A 19,907-nucleotide genomic window follows, 5' to 3' on the forward strand; every position below is an offset into this window, starting at 1 on the left:
TTAAGTTCAAAAATCTGATCAAAACTACGATTGTATTCATTTTCTTACCTAAACATATTTAGTGCCTATTTGAGTTTCATTTTTTTGCTAAGAATGTGTTTTGAAATAATAGATTGATGGAGAATATGTCTCATCTAAAATAAAGAAATTTTTTGAATTTGCATTTAATATTACTTTATTGAAAAATGCATTATTGAAAAGAAAGAGAGAAACGTATATTTTGATAATAATATGGATCAACCAAATGCTTAATTTCAAATTTCTAATATCTTAATTTTTTGGCTTGGAGTAATAAATAATGTTATTTAGTGATAAGTTGGTACCTAAGAATTGAAAAAGTCACGAGTACGGAAAAAAAATGTTAATAAAATTCATATGGACCCTGATGTTGTGATGCATGATTAGCCTTTTTTCTCTCTCCATTTTTCAAACGGCATGTGTTCCGTGTACTTATAACACATTCCTATACGTTTTTCATGAAAAATTAACTATTAATTTTTTAATAAATAATGTGGTGCTATAACACTGGCCTCAATGATCACATTTAATTGTTTCAATTATATTAATTATAAGCAAAATGTCAGCAAAAGCACCAAACCTTTTAAACATTTCATACCTTTCATTTGTTGCAGTCGTCATCCCAAACCTTTTCAAACGTTGCATTTGATGCCCTATCGGAGAGAATCTGTCCAAAATTCCGTTAGTTGACCTAAAAAAGTGATTTTGACCAGAAAAATTAATTTTGACCACATTTTACTCAATTTTAAAAAGGCAAAATAGTAATTTAACATTTTCTCCACCCATCTTCCCTCTCTCTCTCTCTTCTCTCTTCCCGTCTGTGTGTTAGATTCAAAGAAATCAAACGCGACTCTGAGCTTCGTATGGTAAGCCGGTGCCCCAAAAGCCGATTCGATTGCGTGAAACTCCTCCAAGCTTGTACACCCAAAACTTCCTCCCAATTCCGGTAAAAAATTTAGAGAAGGGGACCAGGAAAGGTTCAATCCACGGGTATGCATTTTTGTTCATGTTAATTTTTGCACATTCTCATTATATTTCTTCCTGCATGTACCTTTTCTCTGGTTATTTTGACGCCAATGAACCTCAAGATTCAGCTTGATTTGAAATTTTAACTAATTATTTCATTTACAGTCCTTACCAGATTTATCAATTAAGAGGTTGGTTACTCACCTCTGATAATTCTTTTATTTTTATTTTTGGGCTGAATGATCAAAACTTGGATTGCAGATCGTGGATAGAACTTGCTTCGAAATTATTGGCTTGGGTTTCAGTCAAAAGCCGATTTGATTGCGTGTTTTGTGGGGGAATTTTTTGAAATTCAATGTCTAAAACTCGTAAAAGGATAATTTCCAGGGCTAGCAACGGGGGTGAAGTTTGGAAATCTTGAAACTGGAACTCGGAGATAGAGAGACAGGGGAGAGAGAGAAAGGGAAGGTGGGTGGAGAAAATGTCAAATTACTATTTTGCCCTTTTAAAATTGCGTAAAATATGGTCAAAATCACTTTTTTAGGTCAACTAACGAAAATTTGGACAGATTCCATCCAAAAGGGGCTCAGATACAATGTTTGAAAATGTTTGGAGTAACGACTGCAACAAATGAAATGTTAGAGGAAAGTTTACTAATTTTAAAAGGGTTTGGGCTTCTGCTGCAAATTTTCCTAAGTTATACGGCATTGTATTTGAGTGAACATTATATTTAATGATATGTAGTAACTACTCGACATAGGTTGAGATATGCTATTTAATTGTTGTCGTCCAATTTGCTGTTCACCAATTAATTATTGATACATTATGTCAAATTAAAATTTCACATTTTTTTTAAGCATAAAGAGTAGTTAGAGAAAAGTTAGACATGTTAATTTAATATAACATATCAATAGTTAATTGAATGGACAATAAATTGGATAACAAAAATTGAACAACAAATCTCAGTTCTCTTTACATATGTGGTGCTAAGTAGCGGTACTATTTTTCAATAGACTGACATTAATAAGAAAATAACTTTAAAATAATGACGTAGTGTATTCGAAAGGGGTAATTAGCACAAAACGTTATTATCTTTCAATGTTATTGTACAAAACGTCCATATATTTCAATTTTGACATTTTCACCCATAATTCATTTTTTATTGCGAAAGTCATTTTCGTCCAAATTTTTAATAGAAAAAAAATGTAATGATAAACATACCATCATATTTAAATAAAATTAAATTACAATTACACCCTCAAACTTTCTAGAAAACTACAAATAAGTCTAAATAAATTATTAAAAGGGTAATTAGCACAAACGTTCATATCTTTCAATATTATTGTGCAAAATGTCCCTAACTTTTATTTTTTACATTTTCACCATTATTTTCACATAACATCGAGAAAATCATCATTTTTATCAATTTCTCAACTAAAAGCTATAGAATAACGAATATACTATCCCATTTAAATAAATCAAAAAATAAAGAGCATATTGTAATTATACTTCCAAAATTCTCAAAAAAGTACAAATAAATTTCAAATAAGTAATTAAAAAAGAAAGCGATTTATTATTTTTATTTGTTTTTAATTATTTATTTGAAATTTATTTATATTTTTTTGAAAATTTTGGGACTATAATTACAATTTGTTCTTGATTTTTCTTTTCTTTATTATTGTTTTTCAGTTTTTAATCAAAAAATTGATGAAAATAATGATTTTCGCAATGAAATATGAAATAAAAGTGAAAATGTAAAAAATGAAAGATATAGACGTGTTCCACAATAATATTTAAAAGATAGGGACGTTTGTGCTAATTATTTTTTTGATACTTTATTTGGATTTATTTGCAGTTTTTTAAAAGTTTGGGCATATAATTATAGCCCCCGTTTGAGCCCCATTATTTATAAATTATAATTAGATGAATAGTATTTTTTAAAAAAATGAGTGGTTGAAAATTTTTTGATTTACTTATAATATTATTTTACGAAAAATTGTGTGGTTAAAAGTAGGAGAAAGAAAAATTTAATTTAATATAATAAGAAATAATAAGGCTCAAACGGGGCATATTTTTATTTTATTTTATTTTATTTTAATATAATGATATATTTGTTATTTTATCTTTTTTTTATTGAAAAATGGGGGTAAAAATATTAAAAAATGAAAGGGAAAGCATTCTACGGACGCCTGTGCTAATTACCCAATTCAAAGGCGTAATTAACACTTTATCGGACGAAATCAAACTACGCATCCCAATGAGCAGTTGCATCAGCAGCACAGCGAGATAAGAGCAGTTTACGCAACCCAATACCACCCACGGATTCCATAGCATTCAATTCAACCGTCGGAAGACCTCAAAGCTTCTTCCAAGAATCAAAACATGGGGAACACTTCCTCCTTGCTCACTCAGTATGACATAGAAGAAGTCCAAGAACGTTGCAATCACACCTGTCTGTAACTTACCCATAAACTATTTTCATTTTATTTTTATTTGTTTATTTTCTATGAAAATCTTTAGGTCTTACTAATCTTTTCTGTTTATAATTGTTTAAAATAGAAAAATTAATCGCATGTTTACATTGAGGCATTTACATTTCTAGAACATTGATTATAATGTTGAAGGTTGAATCTTGATGGCATTGCATCTTTTTAAACAAGGGGTGATGATCCCTTTTCTAAAAACTGCACATATTCCCTGAGCATGGATTATATGATTGTCGAATTTTATTATTTTATTAAAGTATTTTCCTATTTCTTTTGTTTTGGGGATGTGTAGTTTCGCAGCAGGAGATAGTGTCATTGTACCAGAGGTTCTGCCAGCTGGACCGGAATGGGTGTGGCTTTATCTCTGCAGATGAGTTCATGTCCGTACCCGAATTTGCGGTCAATCCTCTCTTCCAGGTTAGTTACATTTATGCAAACATGGAATCCCTTGTCAACTCCCGATTTTAGGGTCATATGGGAAGTGTTCATTTGATTGCAAGAATCGAATTTGGGTGGAAAGAAAACGAATTTCAAGAAATTGAATTGCCTAGAACTTGTTTTAATGAGGATTGTCAATTAAATGTGTTTGATTGGTAATTTTTCACCTCTAGAATGTTGAAATTTTAGATGTTTTGGTGTTCGTTTGGCTTTGTTTTTCATGAAAATTATCAATTAAGGGGATAGAATTCGTTACAATTGTGGATAGAATTTGTTTTGAATGAAAAAAAAAAAAGAAAAAAAGAAAAAAAAAGAACTTGGAAAACTGATTTCCCACCAAACCATGGGAATTGATATTCTCAAAACCAAGGAAAAAGGGGTCACGTTGGGGGGTGGTTTGGAAAATCAATTGCCAGAAAAATTCTTGCAATTAAACAATGAAAAAAGTTTTCCATTTTCTATGGAAAATTTCTCAAATCAAACCCGTCCTTAGAGAAATATATATTCCATACTATGCCAGGAATGGTGTTAATGAATTCATGTCTATTTTATTGTATCTTTGGTAGGGCCAAAAGAAATCAGTACCAAAACTTCGCCCCTATTTGACAACAATTATTTTGGAAAAACAATGAATTGATAAGTGATTTTTAGGAGGAGGTGTGGTTAAAAGTTAGGAAAAGTTTTGGGTTTGCGTGCAAAATACTGTGAATGTGTGGTTGAAAATAAGTATATGAAAAAAAGACTTTTCAAATAATGGTTGTCAAATGGGAGTTAAATTTAACAGATGTGCTACAAGTACACCATTTTTGATAGCGTCTTTGATAGCCCTCTCACATGTAGGAGTGGGGTCCACGATTAAAAAAATTGTGAGCCCACATTTTGTGAGAGAGCTGTAAAATGTGTACAGCACCATATATCATTTTCCTAAATTTAATTAGGTATAAGCAAATTTCAATTACATTAAGTAGTTTGATCTCATCCACCTACGAGCACTTATAAGGCACATAAACACCAACACGTGCACTATGGCATTCAAGAATTATGGCGATGGCCCCAATTTTAACGATGGATGCATCTGGATGTTTGTGTTGGATTTGCATTTATTAGTGACACATATCTGACTCTGACGATCAAGATTAAAATTTTTGTCTCCGTATCTTACACTCACTGCACTGTTGATAACCTATGTTTGGTAGCTGATGATGAGAAGAGCTAATAGGGAACTTGAACGTGGTCAAGCCAATTAGCATACTGGGCTCAACAAATATCAAATTCAAGGCTGATTTAGACATCTTAGAAATCACTGATTTAAGTGGACTTCTCACACGTTTTTGGACGAAAGGTTATTGTTCTTGTGGCATTGGCTGTTTGATGATGTTATAATGCTGATTAAAGACACGATCAAGTGTTATTTAAACTAATTTTCAGACGCCACTAAATAAATATCATACGGTATAATGTGGGGTTTGTAAATTTATGGATGTGGGCAAAAATTTAAAACAAGAGATTTTATTGGGAACATTGGGTGAGATAATAAGTTTCAGTGCCAAGGTGCATACTTGGATCTAGAACCTTAGCATTTAAAAAATGTTTGCAAAAGTTTCACTATCAAATCATTGCACGTTTTTTAATGTATGTTCAATATTCAATCTCTCTAATCTATCTTACTTTTCTTTAAGAGGAGCCAATGGCTGACGCAGACTTTTTGAGTTAGTTGGTCACAATCAAATTTACAAAAAAGTTGTGAAAATTATAAAAGCATATGATAAATATCTAGACAACAAGCAAACCATATTTAAACTGAATATCCAAGCAACAATTTATTTTATAGTCTAGAGAGATTGTATGACGGAAAGCTATGTTACTTCAAGCCATTGACCGTTTCAAACCAATGATTAACTAAATGAGTTGTAATATCATCAATATGTAATATTTCCTCAATGTTTTTCATTTGTAAATTATTTTCTGTATTTTCTTAATCTACAAAGCACAGAATTAGGATGGTCCTAAAACCAATATTTAGAATTAGGATGGTCCTGGAACCAGTCTCCGTACCTTCGAGTGCAAGTATTCCAATAATAACAAAATAGAATGTACCTTATGTTTGGTTCTCTTTGGCTAATTTGCTAACCTCTTGCTTCAATTCCTATTGAAAACTTCGAAGTGATTTAACCTCCTGACAAGAAGATTAACATCTGCTTTTGATTTCAAGTCTAACTCTTCATGATGCTTTGGCAAGTTCTCAAGCTGATCCACTTTTATATAAAGGAGGATTAGACAAAAATCAAAAGACAAATTCAAACCTGCTCAAGAATAAGAGAACTGTGTCAACAATCCATCTCCTCCCATCAATAATTACACTGGAATTTGTCCCACAGCTTATTAGAAAAGACTTCCTCTGAGCTTTCCCAATCTCCGTAAAATCCAAAAATAATCACCAGCCACAATATGCCTAACCCCATTAATCAGGACTCAAAAATAACCCAAGATTCCTCTTTTTCTCCCCTTTTACCCTTTTTTTCCAGAAAAATTTCAACAACCAATGCAAATTCCAATAAACTCAAGAATAAAAGAATATAAGTCAATCCCCAGCAATTCAATCCCTATTATTGATCACTGCCGGTTTTCATAAATTAATGCCTGTATGGACTAGGTTTAAAAAAATAATAATAAATAAATAAATAAAATATTTTGAAAGTTGGTGGGTCAAGTGACCCACCAGGACCCACTGTGTGTCCGCCCTTGTGTGGAGCTTTTGATGGAAAATGTGTGGACTCGTCTTGAAGTAGTGCTTGATATACAGTACCATAGTTTCATGCAGGAGGATCAAGTTGACCACAAACAGAAGTTGGTTATAACTACTTTTGTGTTAGGAGAAATGTCTTTAACTCGTTGTTTCCTCCACACGTCTTTTTCTTGGGTCACATGAGACTCCATGGCAAAGAAAGTCAAGAAAACTAATATTCTTCTCATGCTGGAAATGTGCCAAACTATTTTTATTTTGCAGCAAAATATCACAAGAGAAGTGGGGAAATAGAAAATTTTAGTACTATATTAAGAACTGAATATTTTAGGTACAGATCATTTTGAGCGATTGTGACAGAAAAAGTAGCAACAGACTTCTTGCTGCTGAAGTGAATGAAAGTTGAAAGGCCTTACAATGGCAGATGTGACGCTCTTGAATGCCATGAGAAAATTTATAACAAGAGATATTAACGAGTACATTAGGTTAAAGAGTAAGTTGTTGGCCGAGGGCTCTGATGACCATTCTAGTAATTCTGGAACTCTGGTTTGAAACAACATTTTCTCCAAGTCTATCTCTAAAGACAAGAAGGAATAGGTCGTTTGCTCTTATTCTTTCTCCCTACCCAGGGGCATCAATCTAAAGAGTGTGTAGTAAAAGCATTCTATGGTTTATTTGTTTGTGCATATGGGTCTATTTGTATGCTTCCGAGATCGCATGACATACATATCTTGTAACAGAGGATAACTCTTCAACAGAAATTAAGTAAAATGAAACATTGATAGGTTGCCATATTATTCTTTAATGAGATTGTCAAACTGTATGGGCTTCTCAAGACCATCGTGTCCGATAGGGACGTTCGCTTCACTAGCCATTTTTGGAGGACTTTGTGACATAAGATGGGTACCAAATTAAAATTTTCTACAGCCTACCACCCTCAAACTGACGGTCAGACCGAAGTTGTTAATCGGAGTCTTGGTAACTTATTACGTTGTCTGGTCCGGGAGAACCTTCGAAATTGGGATTTAATCCTTCCTATCGCTTAAATCGCGTATAATAGCTCCGTAAATCGTTCATTAGGTATGAGTCCATTTGAAGCCGTTCACGGATACAAGCCTAGGAAATCATTAGATCTCATCCCTATGTCCCCACAGGCTAGAGTGTCAGTATCAGCCGAAGCATTTGCACAACACCTTCGTGATTTGCACATTGAGATCAATAAACAACTTGAAGCTAGTAATGCAAATTATAAACTACAAGCTGATTTACATAAACGACACATTGAGTTTAATGTTGGGGATTACGTTATGGTTCGCATTAGGCCAGAGCGGCGTCTACATGGACCCGCCTCCAAATTGCAAGCTCGTAGTGCTGGTCCTTTTAAAATTTTAAAGCAAGTTGGTCCAAATGCATATATTGTCGACATTCCATCCCACATTGGTTACCACGATACTTTCAATGTTGAAGACCTTGTAGCTTATAAAAGCCATTTCATTCCCTCAGATGATCCCCTGTTACCTCCTTTTGTGGACCTTGATCCTAATTCTTTGGCCCCCTCTAACCCACTACCACCTCTCACAGCACACACAGATAAAATTGATGCTATTTTAGATGAAGAAACTGTGTTCACTAATGATGGAGAGGTTCAGCGCTTCCTTGTTCGTTGGGTTGGTCGACCAGATTCTGATTGTGCATGGATCTCCAGGGAGACACTACAGCATTTGGATCCAGATTTGCTAGAGCTTTTTCGGAGTCAGCACGATCTTCTTTGGCCCAGATCGCCTCTCGTCCACCCGAGGGGAGTTGGTGAGGACACCAGATTCAGACCGCCACTGACACATTTCTACAGACGCAGGAAGAAGCTTGCCCAGCCACTCAGCTTATGGTTGGGAGATTGACAGATGCCTATGGTGATATAGCCACTCGACAGGGTCGAGTTTTCTCTCCCACCCCGGGAGAATTGATGAGGACATCCAATTTCAATTAATTTTAGCAATTTTAATTATTTTAGTTGGAATTTAGGTTATTTTAATTTTATGGACTTGTGTATTGGGCTTGGCCCTAGGTTTGCATTATTTTCCAGTATTTAAACCTATCTTACATTGTTATTTGGGATTGATGAATTTGATTAAATTTTAAAGTTGGCTTCAGCCGTTTGCCTCTCTGCTTCCCGCCTCTGTTCTTCTTCTTCTCTTCCCTTCTACCATCTCTTCTTGTTTTAGTTATTGAATCATTCACCCTACATCAGTTTGATATTGCTTTTTATTTGCCCGAAGTTTCAAACATTGATGAGTTTTGTTACATCTTTATCAGAGACTGTTGAGAATGCTGGATGGACTAAATTTCAAGGAGTTTGTGGCGTTCTTATCTGCTTTTAGCTCTCGGGCAAGCTTGCAGCAGAAAGTGGAATGTAAGACTTACCACATACATTGACTTGTACCTTGTTCCATCTTGACAGTTGCAGTTTTCTCCATTAGTTGCAATTGCACATATATATCTTTTTCTCTCTCTTTTTCCAGTCATTTTTAAGGTCTACGACTCTGATGGTAATGGGAAGGTTACTTTCAATGAAATGCTGGATATTTTGCGCGACTTGACGGGTCAATTTATTTCTGAACAGCAAAGAGAGGTTAATTTTCGCTCTTATTGTTTCTTTCTTTACAATTTTGATTGCATGTGTTTTTGCCAGAGAAATTACGTTGGAAGATTAAACTTGTGTCCTCAGTAATTGAACAATGCCATAGATACACCGTATAAAACAAAGAAGCTAAAGTTTGTTGAATAAAGGTTTTTGCTGATTTTCATGTGTGTGTGTATATATATATATATATAAAGAAGCATCACATATGTGTCGAATACTAATAGGTTCATGGAAAAAGGTGAAACCCACTGTTAAAAAGGTTTAATTGAGTAGTGTGGCGTTTTATCTTTGTGAGGCAATGCAGTGTAAGCTTCGATGTAGAGCAATAAAAGCATTCATAATAATATTAAAATACGCAAATATGCTATATATCATAAGCCCTTTTTAAAAATCCATGATAAAACTAATTAACAAAATTAAAATTAAAAGTCTAAGTTGCAAACAAACATAAAATGGATTAAGAAAATAAAAATAATAAATTCTCAAACTAGTAATCATACAACTCAATTCTCGTCTGTACTACTATTAGAAGTGAAGAAAATTAAAATTTCTTATATTATGATCTTTAAGGGAATCACTAACATCAACTTCTTTATTCTCATTATAAGTTTCTTTTCATTCTATGTTATCATCCTCCAATTGCAATGGTGTATTCTCCTTCCTATTTTCCTTCCGTGTAGGTGACAAGAAAAAATATAAAAGATCTGATAAAAATATTTATGTTACAAGGAAATAACTCAAAAAGCTAAGACCAATAATTAAATGTTTGAAAAACACAGGGTAATCGGTTAAATGTTTGAAAATTGCTGGGCAAATGGGCTAACAACTTACTTGACTTGAGGTTCACACTTCACACTAACTAAGATTAGCCGTAAGCCTTAGTAAATTGAGGTGTAAACCTCACAAATGGCATTTAAGGTGCTGGTTTTGACCTTACATGAGGCGGTTATTCGAGGCATAAAGCCTTAAATATTTCTTTTTAAACCATGATGAAACCTATCTTTTGTTAAATTTCACGAAATGGGAAAGCATTTAAAGGTGAGAGGAAAAGGAATAATTGCATATCTTTTACATGAGATCTCGTTACTGTATGAATTCTTAGATTCTTCTATATCTTCAAATTTCCGTACTTAATTCTTTGCTAACATGGAGCATAGTTTGTGATGCTCTTGTTAGAGATTATAGTAATTTAGCGTCTTCATTAAGGGCATTCCAGTTTTTTAGTAATTAGGGTCATGTTCTAGGATATTACCGTATGTTCTAGGATATTACCGTTTATAAATAGTCTCTCTGTAATATGTTTCGTATATGGAATAAAGTTTCTATTTTGTATAACAGCTCCAACTTTCTTATTAAAAAATAAAAAATAATAATAATAAATAAATAAATAAAATTGTGGAGAAACTATACTTGAATTTAACGGTATAATTTGCTCAAGTTAGCAAATAGGGAGAGGGGGAAGCTACTAAAACTGAAAATGTTAGGCAGGATAAAAAATCAACTTAAGAAAAAAATTAGTTGGGTATTATTGTTGATATAATGGATAAATCGAATATGAAAGTCGTCAATATTTGTTCAATGGCTTCATAGTCTATTCTTTCTTTTCTTTTAAAATATAGTTTAAAAATTGAAAATAGAATTTAAATATCATGCCCCTATATATTTGGAGTTTCATAGGATACTTTTCTCATATCCCCATAATATGTATGGAACTATTGAGTTTCTGAAATGTTGTGCTCTTCTTGGTTGGTTGCAATACTAGCATGGGTCACATGACATTTTAAATTGTCAATTGCACTACTTCTTGCTCTTCGTTTCTTTTTCATTTACTAAATTGATTTTCAATGGTTTTGTGATGCTCATTCATTTGTTGGTGCCATCATTTTTATTTTTGAAAACAGAAAGTTCTTACCCGAGTTCTAGAGGAAGCAGGCTATGCAAAGGATTCTTTGTTAGTTCTAGCTGACTTCATGAAGGTAAATACCATTTTTAGTGTTTAAACTATGGGTAAATTACATGAGTCCCAAGATTTTCGTTTTGTAGTAATTTTGTCCCTATTAAATTTTCATCTTACTTGTCATCCCCAATTTCAAACGGTCCTTCTCAACAATGTCCATCCATTTCTTCCATTAAGTATTGCAGGTGCACTGCACATGACCGCAGGGAAAAATATACATCATCATAAAGTTATAATTTAACAATTAATAAAATCGAGAGACAAAAAAGCAAAAATTAGAAAAATGGGGAAATTTTCATCTTCTCCAGCCCACCCGTTTCCCCATCACCACCGAAGCTTTTACAATCGAATGGTCGCTGCGACCATATCATCTACAATCACACATTTTCACCCAATTACAATTGAGAATGAATAAGACATTGTTTGTATTTTCCTTTTTGTGAAACTAAGACCCTATATCATAACTGGGAACAAAAGGATTTAGATTAAAAAAATAAAAGTTGGCAGGTGCGCCCCCAATAGGGGGATGCCAAACAATCCCCTGGATGTCCAAGGAATTGTTCATAAAGCTTCAGTTAGGATTTTCTGTGGTGTTGGTGGAAATTTGTTTTGGGGAGTGGACATGGTGGCGGAAACGGTCGACAATTAGAACTTAAAACAGGGGTGGTAGTGTTGGTTTTTTTTACTATAGAACTATTCTTGCACCTAGGATGTTGTTCAGATCTCAGCAAGATGACGTGAAAGTGGAAAATGTGATTGGATAAAATGCCAAAAATGAAAGAAATGAGCAAAAATGAAGATGAAGAGAGGGAAATTAGTTAATGAGCAGAGTGTGGGTAATTCAATTGAGGCAACTCAATTTCATAGAACTTTTGCGTTAGAATGTATTCACGTGAAGGATTTTCAAGAATTGTTTTACCTCGAAGTTGAAGATGACGAGGGACAATGAACAGCAAAATCTATTAGCATTAATAATTCAAGATTAGGAATAATGACGTTTTGCAGGTGAGAGAATCATGTAAAATTTTTATTATAGAATCTGACTTGTAATTTAGTACTTGTGGTGTAGATGGTGGCGGCAACAGTAGACGATTAATTTTAGGGGTGGTTGGGAGTAGCGACAGAGGTCGTTGTTGGTGGTGGTGCTGATTTTTCTCCTTCTATATTCTTTTTTCATTTTCCTTTTATTTCTATTTCCTTTATGTCTTTTCTTTTTTAATCTCTGTTTCCTTGTTTATTCTTAATAGTTTTAAAAATATATATACATGTGCTATTGACAAAGTTGCCTTCTAGAAAAAAGTAAAGTTGTAAGAATTAATGAAAGGTTGGGCAAGGCAAGCAGGATAAAAATTGAATGGGGTTGAAATTGCTAGAAAATGGATAGGTTGGGACCCATAATATAATTTACCCTTCAAACTATTGAGTGAGACTTTAGTGTTTGGTGTTTAGCCCGTTTAAATTATTTGCCTATACTTCAAAGTAGGAACATTTTCAAATTCTCTTGTAATAGCTATATCTTAAAGTATCTCCAAGAGATTCTTTAAATACGAGATAGTCAATCTTTAAAATCATATTCCAATAGACTCTTTAAATTAACATTTTAATTTAGAGAATGATTTGGAGAATCAAACTTACTCTCTATAATTAAATACATTCAAAGTGTTTCAATTTTCAATGTAGAAGAATAATAAAACAATATAGTGAAAAGTTAGTTAAAATAAAAGATAAGGAAAAATAATGAATATTTTTTTTGAAGTAGTAAAATTAAGTATTAAATATAAAGACCATGTTGGAGCACTTCAAAATTTTGACTCTCTAAATTTATTGATGCTCTTCAAATGATAAAATATGATCTTTAAAAATAGAGAGGATTAATACTGTAATACTGTCCGAATACAAATTTTTCTCACTGAAGTCGTCACTTGTCTCGTGCACAAATTTAGTCTCGCTTGGTCGCTCATTACAAATGAACCCCCCTTGGTCTTTTATAGTTCCAACTCTTAAGAATGGACAGTGGTACCCGGCAGGCTTTGGTGCTGCACGCGAAACTCCTGTCTTGTGCCTTTGGTCCCATCACATCGTTAGTCATTCACCTTTGTCCAAACCTATGCCCCCTTGCTTGTGGTATCGGTCCCTTGCACACTCCTTGCCTATCCTCGAGGGTTGGCTTGGATGCAGGTGTTTGTTGCATCTTCGGTGCAAATGTTGCCTGCCAGACTTGTCACAGCATGAGCGTGTCACTCTCTGAGTTTTCCCTTTAAGATTTAATATATGATCAGCTATTCTGCATTAAAAACCTATCTCACCCTTTGTCCATCATTAATAGTGTCATCATAAATTGAGTAGTGGGTTTAGCCTTTGTTCCTTACTCGAAACTTTATTCCTGCATGTTCACTTATGTTTGCTGAACATGGTTAGTACATCTTTTTAGACCTCATTAGGAAGTGGGAATAGGGGTATCCATAAATTGCAGAAGACAGCCCAAAAGCATATGCTCAATTGACTACACATTATAGTTTGGCAACTTCTTTTTTTTTTTTTTAATCCTTCCGGCCATAAATTTTAGAGTGTGTTTGATTACTTTGTTTTCTATGAAAATGTTATTTTTCCACCAAAATTTCTACTTTTTGGAGTGTTTGATTGACAATTTTTTTCATTGAAAAATATTAAAATATTTTCTAGCTTTTGATCATGTGACCATATTTTCCTCAAAGACAAGAAAAATATTTTCTTTAGGAAAATGTGATTTTTATTTTTCAGGTAATTCTCTCTCTCTCTCTCTCTCTCTCTCTCTCTCTCTCTCATCACACTAATAAAAAATGAACAAGTACAATATTTTTCTAAGTTGAAAACTAAATCAATCGAATACATTTAATTAATAATTTCCATACAAATAAGTTCTAGTTAATTGAATTATCTAGAATTTAATTTCTTTCCATGCAAATCCCATGTTCGCGACCAAATGTACTCTTAATGTATTTCTATTACTACAAATTTGCTTGCAAACTTTTTGTGTCTCAACATGAAAATATGTGGTATGATTTAGATAAGAGCAGACATATATGTCTTCAATTTTCTTTACTACTCGCAGATTGTTGGCAACTCTGGCTTGAAGATGGAAGTCGAGGTTCCTGTAGATTAGAGCACAAAATGACTTGTTTCTGTGGTGAAAATCTCGAGTAGTCTACTTCTCTGAAATATGGATCCCTTATTTCTTAGGTTAAGATTTCTCCATTGAAACGTTTTTAGTGAAAACTGGCTTTTCCTGATGGAAAAAAACATAGAAAGTGTAAATCATCAGTCATGAAAATTTTAGATTGTTCATGGTTAACTAAGATTTTAATTAGACATATAACTGCTATATACATTTCTTGATCACTGGAAAATCCTCTGAAAGCTTAATTTTTGGTCATTGAAAGTCTGCGAGCGACATATAACTCATCATGTTCTAATTTAGTCATATCAGCATTTCACTTGTAGTGTTAGGAATTTGGAGTCCAAATATTTTACGTTTAAATAAAGTGCAAAGATGATGTTAAGAGACGGGTAGTTTTTTATTGAGAAATGCTATGTGTACATAATGATGTAAAAAAAGTATTACACCCCCTCACATGGAGGGAGGTTCACATACTATAAAATATTCGTGGGCCCCCCTCCACGTGAGCGGGATGTAATCTATTGGGTGGTTTCATAGGCATTATGTTTTTCTTTTGTTTTCTTATTGTTGCTTTTGTGTTCCTAATTTTTATTTTACGTTAATTTTGTCTTCGACTTTTCATTTATTAACACATCTTAACCATAATTATGATTCCTCTAAAAAAATATACTATTTTCGTGCTTTGATGGGAAAATATTTGTTGTACTTTTGTATTTATTATTTATTATTTTTTAAAATACGAGGAAGAAGTCAGTGTTTTTATATTATCTTAACGGAATACTTCGACAGAAAACGTTGTAGAAACAAGTATAATAAATAAAATCGATAAAGTGAAACCATATGCATATATTTATTAAAGTCATGGAGTAATGGGAGTTTTTTAATATCATTTTATATACATGAACTACTTACAGCACCTTCATATTTGGTATTTCAGAAGTGGAGTTCACTTTCAAACCGTTTTAAAAATTTCGGTAAAACTTGTTTCACCTAAGCCAATCTTTTATGCGAATCAGTTCGGAAAAGAGAAATCATAAATCAATTGAAAAGGAGAATACATGAAAAAGATTTATGTAACTCTGAGCTCGGGTGTCAAATTTATGTGAGCGGGTACATTTCAAAGGTGTTTTTCAATTCGCACATCTTTTGTCGGGGGATGATTGGCCTTTGGCCAACATCGTCAAACTTTCAAGGTCAAATATCATCGTTGATGGGTTCTTATTGTCAATCAAATTTATCTGCAGAATTAGGATTTCTCTTTAATTGGGATTCATTTGAACTTTCTAAATATTTGTCAAGGACATGAAATCTCTACAAAAATTTTGACTAATAATATTTCAATTTCCCGTTAATTGGTGAATTTTAATAGTTCTTACATATGTTCGAACAAAATTTACCAATTTCTAGGTTTTTTGGCTAGATTATAAAAGAAACTTTCTTTGCCTTTTATAGCTTCAAATGAGAATAGACAACGAAAATCTATCATATTCTCCTGTAAAGATTTAAAAGCTTAGGGCTTCTTTGGTTGTGATTTTGAGAATTGATTTTTTGACCATTAGAGAGAAAAGTGGATCCTACCTGTTAGAGAATAAGTCAAAATGACGATTGAAATAGCAAAATAATGGTCAAAATTTGATTTTTTGAAGAGAAAAATCACTACCAAACATGTACTTAATATATTTGGAACCATCCACAATGCATGATCTTTTCCGTTCTTCATGTATAGTATTGCTATCATTTTATCTAAAAGTTATAAATCATGACACCAATGCAATCCATCGTATATGAGGGAAAAACTCACAGGCCAGACATTATGGGGCAATTCAATTTTCATGTTTTAAGTTTCACATTTCAAAACTCAGGTATTAATTAATTAATTGAATATATTAAGATCACAATTATACAATTAATGGTTATATGTGTGTACTTATGTCACAACATCATATATTATCATATTAATTGGTCACAAATTATTTTATAGTCACAATCAAAACTTTTGATAAGTCACAATTTATTTCATAGGTCATAAAATCAAAAAATTATAGGTCTCAATTTATTTGTCGGTCATATATTTTCAAATTAATTGGTTACATTATTTTCCAGTAACAAATTGTCGAATTTTTAGGTCACAATTAAATAGTTGATGATAAATAATCAAATAGTTGATCACATATCACCACCACTAAGACTACCACCATAACCACCACGGTCACATGCGACCACGATCACCACCACCACGGCCTAATAGTGCCATCAACACGGTCCCACCGCCAACAATATAAACACAGACATAGCCCAAAACAACTATAACCAGCACCCAACAAAAAAATCTTGAACAGCACTACCACCACAAAACTAAAACTACTATACAACACCAACAATCAACAGGCAAATCTCAGTTCGCGCTGGTTAGTCAATTCAGATCCTTGCTGGTTAGCCAACTCAAACCACTACTCACTACCAACCAATTGACATGCATCCCATCACCATTGCCATCATTGAAAACTAGTTTACCGCCTGAAAACTTAGCGGTTGCAAGCAACCCAAACCAATAGATGTAGGTGTTGACCTACGGTTGACTTCACGTTTTGATTATAACAAACATCTTGCTTATATCGTTAACAATCGCATTTGAGTGATTATAGAAATTATGGCAAGCTTGATCAATTGAAGACGAAAAGTTTTCCATTGAAACACTCGCGAAAAGATGAGCAAATGCAAGACGAGATAAAAGCTGAGTGTACACATCAAATTATTCAAGACTTACACTTCATCGAGTTCCGACATTGAAGACATTAGATTTAGACTTCTTGTATTCACGTGTAAAGATAAAACGCTTTAATAATTAGCAATACTGTTTGAAGCTTAAAATAAATCTTTAAACAATGCATGGAATATTTTCACATGCAAAATTATTTTTCAAAAATACAAACTTTATTGCACATTTGAAAATGTCAAAAACCTTAAAAATAAGTTTTAAAAGTATTTCTAAAGAGGTCATGGTCTTTCCTAATGATCAAAGATAATTTTTTTTTTTTGAAAAAATGGTTGTAACAAACGCGTCCGGTAGAGCCGGTTTGTCCAACGGTCCAAATAGTGACCTTTCTAATTTCTGACAAAAAACGACTAGTTGACCGTCCGATAGGTATTGGACGTTTGGTATTGGTTGTCTAGCAGGACAGATATTTGACGATTTTACTACTGTAAATACCAGATCAATTTACATTCAATATAGAACTTCGAAGAGCATTAAAAGTGAGATCTTCTTGAGCTTGAATATTTGTTTTATACTCTTTACTCATTACTTATCTCTATCAATCCATTCATACTTGAAAAACCTTTGATTGATTCAACTTTTGAAAATCATTTTATCAAAATTTTTCATATCTAACATTTGAGCTTCATTCATTTCCATTCATTAAAGTGTTAGCCTATTTTTATCTCATTATACTCAACTTTGATATATTTATTTATTTAGAGAAAAGTTTCAAATTGTAAATTTAAACTTGTGGGTCGTGTTGAAGTCCTGTAAAAGATCAACATTATAAAAGGATCGGTGCTCCTTCGTTGTAAGTCACCGGAAGTTTTGTAAAAGGGTTGGATTGCACCATAAGTTAATCAATATAGTGAAAAAAGCCTTGCTCGTGATGGAGAGCTTGATAACGGAGGATGTAGATCGGTTGAATTGGATCGAACCTCCGATTAAACCGTTTGCATTCTCTATCCCTTTTACTTATTAGCTTTACATTACTTTCATTATTCAATTTCGTATTTGTGCAATAGATATATCTAGAATTAATTTTCGAAAAAGTTTTAAAAACCAATTCGCTTCCTCTTGGTTAGTCAATCTTAGCCTTTCAGCAAGCACGACGCTGCTCGAAAACTCGTGAGGTTGTGTGCGCAGCAGGGCAACTCGTGCGGGGTGTTGCTCGCTACTAGATCGATGACGCCAGAGAAACATTAGTCATTGATCTATAGTGCTAAAGAAGAAAAAATAAGATAGGAAAAGAAAAAAAGAGATGGGCTAGATGCTCTTCCATAACATTAGCCAGATTGGTGACGCCCAACACGGGTACGTCATGAGCCCATTGACTGGTGGTGTTTCGATGGTATTGTGTGATAGAGAGATTAAGGAGAGGGAAAAGTGATACAGAGAGAGAATGGAATCGGAAAAGTGATTGGGGTTTTAGAAATTTGGTGAGGTAGAATGAGGTAGGATGGGGTATGTAAATTAATTTAATTTTATAATAATATTATTAATTGAATAGTACCTGATTTTTTAGTAAATAAACCTTACACTTTGTGTTGAATTGTGATATTTAAAAACAAGGTGTGGTGTAAATCAAGCTCATCAGATCCATAAATCAAGCTCATCAGATCCATTCCATAAACGTGCTTATTCATTATCCACCTTCGAGCTCTAATATCAATTGATATGGACCAGCTCTGAATTGACGTTTGAAAAGTCAAAAATAGTTTTTTGAGTCCCAAAAGTTGATTTTGGATCCGTCTGATTAATTTTATGAAATAACTATTTAGATAGAAGAGCTTTTAGATGAAACTAATCCAATGTCACTTTCCCTAAAAGTATTTACAAAATAAGATATTCTTTTAAAAATAGTTTCCAAATACAAATTAAGGCAGCTTTCTGTAAAAACATTTCGTAAGAAAGAAAAGCAAAAACTATGTCAAACAAGCCCATAAAATATTATTCCTGCTCTCCAAAACCTATAGTTCATTTCATTAATGAAATGAAATTCAACATACTTCAGCGAGGATCAAGTTTGAAATTCACTCCCCATGGGAGATGGTGATAAAATTTCTTCTGAAAAATTCTATCACCATTTCAAGCAAGTTTCTACGTTAATCTCAAAGTCTGTGACCATTCTACTAAGCAAAATTATTTGATTATATATACAACACACACACGCACTGTTATACGTTTTTCAACAAAGACCCAAACTCGTGCCATGTGGCAGACGGACCCATGAAGGTGACCGAGTGGGATATTCTTGTAGCCAAACCCCTGTGGACGAGCTTCTTATGACTGAACACGTATTCTTTCCAACCTCACAACAGTCGAACCCTTAAGTCTGAATCATCACGCGAGAGCCCCAACAGGAGGGGCGGCGCTAAACAAGATTAATTGACAGAAAATCCTTCAAATCAAATCTAGTGTTGCGACTGATTTGACTACTCCTCGACATTGCCCATAGCCAACCTATTTGGTTAAATCTATTGCTGCAAGCTAAGAGTTATAGAAGGCAAATTGGTATTACCATTTAAGTCTTATGATTGATTGATGCATATGATGGGAAGTTATGCCCACATGGAGGAGGCCACGTGTCTTCTCATCCGACGATTCTCACTCACTATCCGATACTATAAAAGCTCACACTTAGTGTCATTAAAAGGTAATGCAAGTTTAGACTTTGATATTTTATAACTTTGCTCAATATTCACGATTTTCCCTGAAATCGACTCCCTTTATTTTATATTGG

At 33.4% G+C, this 19,907-nt stretch overlaps 1 protein-coding gene across 1 annotated transcript; it reads left to right on the forward strand.

Moving 5' to 3' along the window:
* The first annotated feature begins 3,177 nt into the window (after positions 1-3,177).
* LOC111399628 (calcineurin subunit B-like) lies at positions 3,178-14,788 on the forward strand. Its single transcript, XM_023027053.1, has 6 exons — positions 3,178-3,436; positions 3,763-3,887; positions 8,965-9,061; positions 9,171-9,280; positions 11,194-11,268; positions 14,341-14,788. Exons 1-6 carry the CDS (start codon positions 3,367-3,369, stop codon positions 14,389-14,391), a joined length of 528 nt encoding a protein of 175 aa, XP_022882821.1. The 5' UTR covers positions 3,178-3,366; the 3' UTR covers positions 14,392-14,788.
* Positions 14,789-19,907: the final 5,119 nt, after the last annotated feature.

Source organism: Olea europaea, chromosome 9, assembly GCF_002742605.1.
Source record: "Olea europaea var. sylvestris chromosome 9, O_europaea_v1, whole genome shotgun sequence".
NCBI classification, from domain to species: Eukaryota; Viridiplantae; Streptophyta; class Magnoliopsida; order Lamiales; family Oleaceae; genus Olea; species Olea europaea.